Genomic DNA, 12,016 nt, shown 5'->3' with positions numbered 1-12,016 from the left:
GTCTACTATAAGCACTTATGAAAAAATTGCTTTGGTACTATTAATGAAAGCTAAAAATTAAATAACTTGATAAGTTATATATATATATATATTTAACATAAACAAACTGACCGAATTTTTGATTAAATAAATCACTTGGTTATAAAAAAGGCTTTTAGAGCTTTAGTAATTATAAATGAACAGGTTACTTCTACTGGAAAGATAATTAGTAGAGCGTAAACTAATTAGGTAAGGTAGAGTTTTTATCAATAACTGTCCTCCATACACGACTTCTCAAAATAGTCCGTCTATTGTATACTGTGCTTCACCTCAGATATGGACATCTTCATAATCCAATCATCAACCAAGAAAAGAAAGAGAAAGAGTGAGCAGCCTTGTCTGACTCCAGCCCTCACTTGGAATGAGTCTGTCAGCTGTCCTCCATGCACGACTTCTCAAAATAGTCCGTCGTATGAATTCCGGATGAAGTTGACGATTTTTTTCAGGTACACCATAGCGTCGAAGAAGTTTCCATAATGTTCTCCTATCTACACTGTCAAATGCTTTCTCATAGTCAAGGAAGTTGATGTAAAGTGATGAATTCGATTTAATTAACTGTTCAACAAAAAATCCGTAGTGTCATGACTTGGTCTTTGCACCACCTGGCCTGTTGATCTCGACGTCGGGCGTCTGGTGAATCTTTCATCTGGTTCGGGAACGCTCTGTTGAGAACCTTTTCCGGTACCGATAGTAGTGTGATGCCTCTGTGGTTCTCACACTTAGTCAGATCTCCTTTACTTGGTATCATGATGAGGTGTCCTTCTTCCCAGTCCGTCGGCACTTCTTGTTCCTTCCAAATCTTCCTGGATATAATACAGAGCATGCTTGCAGTTACTTCTATGTCTGACCATAGTGCTTCCACTGGTATATTGTCAGATTCTGCCGCTTCTCCACTCTTAGTTTGTCTGATGGCCATCCTGATTCCTTCGATCGTTGGTACAGCCGAGATTGGGGAGAGTCCGCTCTCCCTCTCGAAATGCTCTCACATCGCCACGCGTATATAGCCTCTACCAGGGAAGTCCTACTCAACGCATTCTCGTGTCGGGGGTGTTAATTACGAAATTGAGAGGACGAAAAGCGAATGTCCGGCGCTTTAACCGGGTTGGTGGACACGGAGCGTCCACCTAGGGGAGTTGGAAAACCCTGATTCCAAACCAATGTTACACATGGGCTCCAGTATCCTGAGGGAACAAATGGCGTATGAATCAATCTTTGGTCACCGACTACCATGGGACTGCATCTCCTTACAATGCTCCACTGCCTTGTGGATCAGACCTTTAGGTCGAAGGCTCTGGGTGTGGCCTCCTAAGAAAACCACCTGTTTCGGTTTGGGCACCTGGGCAGTATTACAGCCCTCACACAAATCAAATAGGATTTGTGTGGCGCATATATGTCTGGTGCTCCTTCGTATCAATATTTATGTGTTTAAACAAATAATATATATATATATACATACATATATATATCGGTTGTTGGTGGGATAACAGCTATAGAAAGGTCTGTAGGGGCTGCTTCGATGTCCAGTGAGTTCAGTGGGTCTGTGATAAGTCTTCGAACCGGACGCTAGATTTGGTTTCTAAGCTCTTCTAGTAACCCCCAGGCTAAATCTACACAGCGACTTGAACACGAAGGGAAAGTCGCGAAATATGGAGGAAGACGCTTTACTCTAATGGTTCGTTTCTGTACAGAAAACCTAGGGTTTTATGGTATTTTAGATGGCCTTGGGTTTCCGGAAAATTCTGGAATGCTACTAAACATAGTAGTGGTATAAGCAATCATCCAGTCAGAAACTCAGCATGTGACTTTCCACTTTCTCGATGTTTCTGGCAAAACTTTTACTGAACGCTGATTTGATAAGATGCTTTTAAGAGCCCTTTTTAGCTATTTTCGAGTTTTTTTGGATCCCCCCAACAGCCTTGTCCATTCAAGAGTTCTTCGAAGTGTTCTACACATCTGTTTCTCTGTTCTTGAACCTAAGTGACTGGCTCGCCTTCTTTGCCTTTAATTGGTCTCTCTGGTTTACTATATTTCCCTGCCAGTTTCTTCACCGTGTCGTATAGTTGTTTCATATTTCCTTCTCTTGCGGCTTTTTCCTCTGTTGTCACTAGCTCTTCCACGTATTTCTACTTGTCAGCCCCAATGCTCTTCTTCACTTGCTTGTTTGCTTCTGTGTATTCAGCTTGTGTCCTGGCTTTGTCTGCTCTTGTTCGACTGTTGTTAATTGCTCTCTTCTTGTTCCTGCTTTCCTGAATCTTGACCAGGGTTTCTATAGAGATCTATTCCTTACGATGATGCTTCTTGCGACCCAGAACCTCTCGATACGATGAAGTTAGTGCTTCTCTGATTCTTTCCCCACTGTCCTTCACATTAGCTTCCTCTTCTTTGAGTAGATCTTGTAAGCCTTGGAACCTGTTGTTGAGAGTTATCTTGAATTAGTTGAGTATATCAGTGTCTCCAAGGAAGGCTTCATTGAACCTTTGTAATGCTGTTTCCCCGGTTGTCCAGTGCTTTTTTTAGCTTCATCGTGACAATCACCAGGTGGTGTTTTGAAGTTGTATCTCCTCATTTCCGCGGCAATTTGATTGGTCCTCCCAGCATCCCATATTGTTCGAACATTCCTTGTACCTATAAAAATTGTTGCTCTGGTTGTTAGAAGGGGCATTAGCTCCGAAGAAGCTTGGATTTCACCACAATTCTTCTTTCAATTCGGAGGTCAAAGTTTACATGATCTAATTTGTTTATTCCGGTTGGCGTTTTGTTTAGCAAGGTTTTCTACGGGATGGGGTTGTTGACTCCATGCCCAAACCTCCTCCTTTACCCAGGCTTGATACCTTCAGGAACTCTAGATGTGCTAGATTGGGAGTGCTTTTTGATGTTTAGATGGTTTCGATTTTCTAAATTTACACTCATGTTCTGTTTCGAAGAAGTCAAACTTTCCGTCGTAGCAGTTTTTTTTACATGTATAACTAAACAGGAATCTTTAGTACCTAAGCCATTGTTTGAAACACAAGTTATTATCTTCACACTGGAGTAAAATAACACGAATTCTCAGTACTAAAGTCACTCCAGATACTGCGTTTTTTAATAATGCTTAACATCACATACGATGCATGACTGAGAAGCTGTTGCTATTGGTGGTCATATGGCTAATAATGCCAATATCATTGTAGGAAGATTAAAACGGCTGCACACTTTGGAAGTTTTTCCATCAGTATGTTTTATTTTCATTAGTAATTAAACTGTAATTTGATTAGTAGTAAGTACGGTATTTTTCAGTTTTTGAGCTTATTTACTGTGAAAAGAAGGACAACATCGGAATATCAGGAAAAGTAGGGACTTATGAGTATTTATAAGGACCTATTAAAATGGCGACTCCAAGCTCTTCAAATGAGTCATGGGGTTTAGTACTGATGATAACGTAAAGGTCCTCAGACTGTCTTATCACGTACGGACAAAGGTCAGTTCGCATTTTATTATCTGACAGCTCACGAAGTGAAATAATTTGTCCCAAACATTAGGAATCAGCTTAGACTCAATATATGCACTCAGTTTCTTCCGACATGGAGACTCCATGGTATTTCCAAGGTGAGTGATAAACCAAAATTTGGTAGTAGAAGGAGAACAGATTATGTAATTACGAACTTGTAAAGAAAGGATTTCATTGTTGTTCTTTTCACACAGTGTCAAGTGTTAACGAACATTACCAAAGCTTACTTTGTATCGGAAGTTATTCAAACCCATCATTATAAAAATGTGTGATGAGCGTCTCCTTGTTATTATTCCTGACATGAAATGTCTTTAGTCATGTATCACCTTTTAAATACAGTCCACTCTGTCCAAAAGTTTGCTTTATAGTGGAAGTAGAGATAAACGTTAAATAAGTTTTGGTTTAGGAGCATAGAATTTTCAGTCGAATCTGCTTAAACGGATGCAAAAGTAGGGAATCTGGCATGTGGTTAAGTGTAAGGTAAACAAATCGGGGAATATTGAAACACACGAAAACAAAAAGGGGGAAATTCCTAGCTATCCACCATCCTCTGGCACAAAATAAGGCGTTTTTGAGTACGTTCGCCCTTTATTTATTCCTTATTTTTTATGAGAATGTGCACTTCATTTTTCTGTTTTGGTTGCTCTGCGAAATCTTCCTAATCTCAAAAGTGTCCGTTTTTAGAATAAAAACTGGAGACATAACGCAAAAACTTATGGAAATTTTATTTTGCTGAAATAAGAATCACAAAGTCTGATTCTCAAGCGAAGAATTGTGGATTGAATGAGTAGGTACTCCACACTAGTGGTTGTTTTGAATATCATTGCAACAACTGGTACTTTATTTTGTCGGTGTGTGGGGTTTGACACAGTGTTTGTGGTTGTAAAGTTCACTTAAATAACGCATTAGGAACAAGTAAAGAACATTGTTTTCAATCTTAGTTTTGTTCAAACAGTTCAAATGTTGGTAGGTGTATTAAAAACGTCCACGGGCAGACTATAATTTATGGACAAACCAGTCATATATTAGATAACATGTCTTGGATTTTAGCACGGAGTTCGTTCATCCATTTGGCTGAGTAGGATTTTGGCATTTTAGCTGATGTCGCTTCGTAATGGAAACACTAGCTCCAATTCCTCATGCTAGTTGGTAAGTAGGCATTCGCAAGGTCACTTTGGCGTCGCTCAAAGGTCTTACCGTTTTCGCTGGATGAGCTTTCGTGTCTAGTAGCAGTGGATGGCCAATGCTTTCAGGTAGGAGCCCATAGAAGAAGAAGACATCATTAGATTATAGTGAATTACTGTCCTGGGTCTTCAAGAACATTCTTGACATATGTATGTCCAGGTTCTTGAGGGATTTCTGAGAAGTCTCTTGGACCACTCCAACTGACAGCATATTGCAGAATTTGACTACTCTTAAATAGTAAATGGTGTGACTAAAGTCGATTTTGCTATGCTGTCTGATTTCTGGGTGTTACTAAGCCTAAGCGAGTATCTAAGGTGGTGTCCAAAAGTGTTTAGGATTCTATGAGGCATTAGATCACCTCTGAGATACCTATACTCCAGTGGGTAAAGATTCAGTAGTTCGAGGTGCTCTCCATTAGGTTTGGACTTGAGTCCCGGAACTAATTTCGTTGCTCACTTTGATATGCATTCAAGTGTTTTTGTCCTTTTGAAGTGAGGGCGGGAACACTATACTTCCATACTCTAAATGGGATCAGATAAAACTTAAAGATCAAGTGAAAAGTTCTTCAGTCGAACTGCCTAAAAATAGGTTTCAATTTTATCAGTACAAGGTTTGTTTGAAAATCGTTTCGCCTCAGTTAGCGTTAGACAAGATCATAGGGTATCAAGACTCCCAGGCATTTTTCAACTTGGAATACCACTAGAGGGGAGTTACCTAAATTATATGCATAGTCTGAAACATGTCTTAGATAAACTACAATACACTTCGAAATTCTGGGAGCTAGTCCGTTGTTAACCGCCCAACTTTAAAGTCTCATCAGATCTTCGTGAAGTACCAGCTCTTTGTCTTGGCTGTAAGCTGTGCAAAATGTTCAAGTCTGGTTCATTTTGTTTCTTCCTTAGATCCTTGCGGGTTAATACTATCAACCTTCATTCATTCTTGGAATTATTTTTTTTAGCACTGACTAATTTCAATGGTCATATGTCGAGACAGATGCATGAAGTCAAGTAACATTCGTTTGAGTCATGCTAGGAATCGGATCAGTTCATTTGTGTTTCTACGGTGATATACCTGTTTCTATTTGTCTGTAATATAAACACAACTTTACTGCCTCAGTCTCACCAGAACCTTCCATTAAGCACATGGAATGGATTATAAACAGTCATTCTATTATTCATATAGGTTCAAGTGAATAACTACGCACTCTAGGATCGTGTGTGCGCTTACTAGCATCCTGGTTTTGGCCTGCAAACTATTTTGCTATGTTAAATAGGATTTATAAAAAAAATCTAGTGTAGAGTAATATAGATGTTTGACTAAAATCGTAACACTAAACTGGGGACAAAAAACGCGAAAGAAATTTTATCTGCTGAAGTTTGCGGGTAAAAGGAATCATAGGTTTCCTAAGCTTTCACTAAATTATTATTTTTTGGATGAATAGGGCATGAAAAAACCCAACAATCCCCATAGTTTCTCATCCCAAGATTCCTAGTTTCATAAGCTTTAGCATTCGGGTGGGTTATTATTATTGTTCAATATAGTTAGGTCAGGGATCGAAGCGTAACAATATTCAACCAAGATCCCACCTCTTTCCTTGGTTTACATGTTGAACGACTAATCCGGTAGGTCATTAAAAAGTATTATATATATATATATATATATATATATATGGGATCCTGCTTTCTCTGTTGAGTAGTCATCAGTTACACTAAATGGTATTAATGTATTCGATAGGTACGTTTAGGAAGAAACAGGTTCTACCCAATAATGCTTACCTTAATTGTCACCATCGGTTAACACTATCATTAGAGACTACATTCCTGAAACCGATGAGACTAAAATGACCACGTTGTTACACCTTTTCCTGCCCCATAAATACACCTTTTATTAGCTTAAGATATTAACTATCACAGGCTAATATTGACTGGGAAAACTGTTGAAACCGAGGATCGCTGAGCAACTATCCTGTGATGATTTGAAGCTCTTCAGGAATACAGGCCAATAATCCTACATAATTTCGAACTTTTGACTTACAGGTCACACAGTGAGAGCGTTATTCTTGACTACTAAGCCAGAGTTCAGATTTCCTTATATCCGATTTGTGATATCGTGTAACAATTATCTAATTTTATTCATGACACCTATCAAATTATTATTTCTGTTACCGGTGCATATACAAAGAAACATCACTTAATGGTTACCTCACTTGGTACTGTTCAAGTCATCGCTGGCTGGAAGTGTATCGTCCACTCTAAGGCGATTGTCTGACATCTGACCGTGTGATACTGGTCCATATCTCCGTACATCGATTCATAGTTTAATGTAACTTGGAAATAAATTTCCTAATTGTTGCATCTCTCCCCTTGCATTGCGTTTTGTCGATGGTTCTGCCTACATTTCTTTTTGTTTTTTACTAAGCCAAAAGCCTAGTTTTTATTAAGGTAAGGGGATGACTAGAAATTGCTATCCATTTCCCTTAGGTTTTAGTTTATTTTCTTGGTATCTAAAATACATCCTGTAGGAATTCGTTGGGCGAATTACCTTGTATTACACTAGTTAGTTGTTGGTATGATGTCAAGTCAGTTTATGCTTGTTAGCAGATCTTATTTTTAGTTTCGTTATCTAAATGGTCTGACAACTCAGAAATTTATATTTGTGCATAATGTTTAAATAATTGCCTAATTTAACACTGCACTTCGATTTTATAGATGTCACCTGTCGAAGAACAACAGGGCGATAAACCTATCCAACCTAAAATTGGTATAATATATCCTCCACCTGAAGTAAGGAATATCGTCGATAAAACAGCCAGTTTTGTAGCACGTAATGGTCCAGACTTTGAATCTCGTATTCGTCAAAATGAAATTAGTAATCCAAAGTTCAATTTTCTGAATCCAGCTGATCCATACCACGCATATTATCAACACAAGGTTCGAGAGTTTGCTGAAGGGAGAACACCAGAACCTGCTGCTCTAAAATTGACTATTCCTAGTGCTGCTCGTCTTGCTCAAGATACTCCAAAATCAATTCAGGAAACATTTACTCCCAAGGATCCACCAGCCGAATTTGAATTTGTTTACGATCCACCTTCTATTAATGCAGTTGATATTGACATAATAAAACTTACAGCACAATTTGTTGCAAGAAACGGTCGGCAATTTTTAACTCAGTTAATGAGTCGAGAACAGAGGAATTATCAGTTTGACTTCCTCCGTGCTCAGCACAGTATGTTTGGTTATTTTACAAAACTTGTGGAACAGTACACTAAAATCTTGATACCACCTAAAGATGTTATCTCGAAATTAGAGGACGAGTTAGAGAAACCGAAACAACTGCTTGACGATGTAAAATATAGGGTTGAATGGCATAAGTATCAAGAACGTCAACGTAAGCGTGAGGAGGAGGCTGCAGAACGTGAACGTGTGGCGTACGCAATGATTGATTGGCACGACTTCGTGGTTGTTGAAACAGTTGACTTTCAACCAAACGAAACAGGTAATTTCCCTTTACCGACTACTCCTGATGAAGTTGGAGCACGCTTACTAGCCGAAGAACGTGGTCTTCAGCCTCCTTTGAAGCCCTCAGCCCCTCCACCCCCCGGTTCACTTGGATTAATGCCAACTGATATAGATGATGATACAAGTGATCAGGAATTAGATGAATCAGATGATGAAAATGAAGCTTCTGGATTTTCTCAACCTAAAGGCCGAGGTCTGGTCAATCATAGCCCTCTACCATATCCCGATGAGACAGAAAAGCTGGTTAGTGATGATATCCCAACCCCACCTGTTACTAATATGACTGATATAGCTGGAGAAGATGATATGGAGTTATCAGATGATGAGAATATTGCCGAAGAACAGGTTCAACAAACAAAATTATCAACAAAACAGGTACCATTGTCTTCTGATCAAGTCATTATTCGACATGACTACGATCCAAAAGCCACAAGTATTAGAAGAGCAGAGGATTCTGTGCTTTTGGTATCACCTTTCACTGGCGAGAAGATTCCTGCCAACCAAGCTCCGAAACATATTAAGGTTGGGCTACTCGATCCTAAGTGGGTTGAACAGCGTGATCGAGAGGTTCGCGAGAAACGTGACCAAGAACAAGTTTATGCTGCGGGAAATCTGATTGATAGTAGCTTAAAGCAGCTTGCTGAGCGTCGTACAGACATTTTCGGTGTAGGAGTTGATGAAATTCAAATTGGCAAGAAATTGGGAGAACAAGAAATACTCAAGTCTGATAAGCTAATTTGGGATGGTTACTCTGCTACTACAGATGTTGTTGCCAAAAGAAACTTAGAAGCAGTTACTGTTAAAGATAAGCTGAATTTATTAGAGTTTCAACAGAAATTGGATTCTGCTCGCGATAAAATTGGTCCTCAAAGTGGGGTGCTCCCTGCTCTGGGCATTATTCCTTCGGTACTTCATAAGCCGACAATATTGTTGCCACCACCGTCAATACAAAGTGGAGTTACACAACCTCCACCGCCCCCACCTCCTCCTGGTCTTGTAATGCTTTCCAGTGCTCCACCGCCATTACCACCTGGTCTATTTCCACCCGGGATGCCACCTCCACCCGGCATAGCTATGCCGGGTTTCATGCCTCCACACCCACCCATCCCACCACCACCACTTCCCCCCCCAACACCTGCTAATGATGGGGAACCGGAAGCAAAAAGACCGAGAGAATAGTTGGGTAATATTTGTCAATAAGTGTGCTTTTTCTCTTGTACCTTTGTGTCAACTAGCTACTATCTCAAATATATTTTCCCATGTTTCAACGGTTTTATATTGATTTGTTATTCTTCGTTAGTGTTTTTCAGAGTGGTCTTTGATATTCAGTTACTCGTTGTGATATGCTGTATATATTGTAAACAATGTATAATAACGAATTTACACTGACACACGACTTCATTGATTCTCATCAGTTGAAAATAATCCGTATTAAAAGTAGAAAGATTCGCTTTTTATTTTTACGGGATGTGAATCCAAAGATGCAATAAATTTAATGATTAGTTTCTACCGTCGTCCCTTCCATAGTATTTCCACCAAACTTGTGTATGTTTGTTGTGTCAGTCTGTCGTTCGTGAGATACTTCATTCAATTATCAGACTCCACCAGCTCCATCTATGATATAATTAAGTCAACTAAATTGTTATCTTTTCATGAGGAAGTAATTGAAGGTATTGTGTGGTGTGATAATGTTAAGATGCTTTATTTAGGTGAATAATAATACACTGAACACTTAGTCTAGGTTTTGAGAAATAGATTGAAAAAGTCCAATCCTGAAGTGCGCTCATTGCTCTTCAAGTTTCACCGATTGTATGGTATTTTTTGAAGAACATGATGGGCAAACGTTAATAATTGATCTAACTACGAATGTTATCGATTGTACGACTGATTCTGGCAGTATCTCAAAAGTCTACGTTAAATTTGTGATTTTGTATGTGTACTGGATAAAATCGTATCGTTTGTAGAAGTTTACTCCTTAGTTAGAATTCAACTGTGTTCACTTGATTTTTTTCCTAGCAACATGGAGTATTTTTAAAAAGAATATATTACTTAGTTATACTATAAGAAAAGTAATATATTCTAAGTTCAACGATGTCCGCGGACTCAAACCATTTAAACTCTGCCCTGGGAGTAGAAGGAATAATTATGACGTCTCATGATGAAAGCCGAGTTCTTTCGGAAGTCATGAGGCCGATGCACCTTCTTACAACCAGAGCGACAATTTTTTTATAGGTACATGGAATGTCCGAACAATGTGGGAGACCGGAAGAGTCTTCCAAATTGCTGCAGAAATGAGAAAATACAACCTGGAGGTGCTTGGAATCAGTGAAACACATTGGACGCAGGTTGGACAACAACGACTGTCTTCAGGAGAACTTCTGTTATACTCCGGTCATGAAGAAGAAAATGCCCCACATACACAAGTAGTTGCATTGATGCTGTCCAGAAAAACACAAAATGCACTTATTGTATGGGAATCTCATGGACCAAGATCATCAAAGCCTCCTTCAAAACAAAGAGAGAGGGCATTACAATGAACGTCATCCAATGCTATGCGCCGACCAACGACTACGATGAAGACGCTAAAGACCAATTCTACGATAGGCTGCAATCGATCTTCGAGAAGTGCCCAACCAAGGACCTGACCATTCTGATGGGAGATCTCAATGCCAAGGTTGGAATGGACAACACTGGATACGAAGACGTCATGGGACAACATGGACTGGGAGAAAGGAACGAAAATGGTGAGAGATTTGCAAACCTATGTGCATTCAATAAACTGGTCATAGGTGGCACCATATTCCCACACAAAAACATACACAAAGCCACTTGGATTTCACCGGATCACACTACACAGAATCAAATCGACCATATCTGCATCAACAAAAAGTTCAGGAGGACGATGGAGGATGTGAGAACCAGGAGAGGAGCTGATATAGCATCCGATCATCATTTGCTGGTCGCCAAGATGAAACTAAAACTTAGGAAACACTGGACAACGGCGCGGACGACATCACAAAAGTTTAATACGGCCTTTCTTCGAGATGCTGACAAACTTAACAAATTCAACATAGCCCTCAGCAACAGGTTCGAGGCCTTTCATGATCTACTCAATGGAGAGGGGACTACCATGGGGAGCAACTGGAAAGGTATCAAGGAGGCAATCGTTTCAACATGTCAGGAGGTTCTGGGCCAAAAGAAGCACCATCACAAGAAATGGATCACTGTTGGTACACTAGATAAGATTGAAGAAAGAGGGACCAAGAAGGCAACAATCAATACCAGCCGAACAAATGCAAAGAAAGCCAAGGCACAAGCCTAATACGCAGAAGTAAACAAGCACGTGAAGAGGAGCATCAGAACCGACAAAAGTAAATGTGTGGAAGATTTAACAATTACAGGCTGCACGATTAGGAAACATGGAACAATTGTATGATACAACAAAGAAACTTGCTGGAAATTACCGTAAGCCAGAAAGACCAGTGAAAAGCAAGGAAGGCAAAGTAACCACCGACATTGAAGAACAACGAAACAGGTGGGTAGAACACTTCGAAGAACTCTCAAATCGACCAGCTCCACTGGACTCACCCAACATCGAAGTAGCACCCACGGACCTCCCAATCAATGTTTGCCCACCAACAATTGAAGTGATCAGCATGGCCATCAGACAAATCAAGAGCGGCAAGGCAGCGGGACCAGACAGCATTCCAGCAGGGGTACCGAGAGCAGATTTTGCAGTAACTGCGAAGATACTCCACATTCTCTTCAGTAAGATTTGGGATGAAGA

General features: G+C 39.8%; 2 protein-coding genes across 2 annotated transcripts; both read left to right on the top strand.

Moving 5' to 3' along the window:
• Positions 1 to 7,419: 7,419 nt before the first annotated feature.
• Positions 7,420 to 9,495, top strand: Smp_120320.1 (spliceosome-associated protein, putative; the record flags this gene model as incomplete). Its single annotated transcript, XM_018792547.1, has 1 exon — positions 7,420 to 9,495. One exon carries the CDS (start codon positions 7,420 to 7,422, stop codon positions 9,406 to 9,408), a length of 1,989 nt encoding a protein of 662 aa, XP_018644622.1. The 3' UTR covers positions 9,409 to 9,495.
• A 1,634-nt stretch (positions 9,496 to 11,129) lies between these two features.
• Positions 11,130 to 11,874, top strand: Smp_120330 (hypothetical protein). The gene has a single exon (XM_018792546.1). The coding sequence runs from the start codon at positions 11,132 to 11,134 to the stop codon at positions 11,549 to 11,551; it is 420 nt and encodes a 139-aa protein (XP_018644623.1). The 5' UTR covers positions 11,130 to 11,131; the 3' UTR covers positions 11,552 to 11,874.
• The last annotated feature ends 142 nt before the right edge of the window (positions 11,875 to 12,016 follow it).

This window comes from Schistosoma mansoni (assembly GCF_000237925.1).
Source record: "Schistosoma mansoni, WGS project CABG00000000 data, supercontig 0251, strain Puerto Rico, whole genome shotgun sequence".
Lineage (NCBI taxonomy): Eukaryota > Metazoa > Platyhelminthes > Trematoda > Strigeidida > Schistosomatidae > Schistosoma > Schistosoma mansoni.
This window is presented reverse-complemented; position numbering and strand designations above follow the sequence as displayed.

Bases quoted from the DNA above. Each gene is read 5' to 3' on its own strand.
- Smp_120330 (XM_018792546.1), top strand. From the start codon at position 11,132: ATGGAGGATGTGAGAACCAGGAGAGGAGCTGATATAGCATCCGATCAT.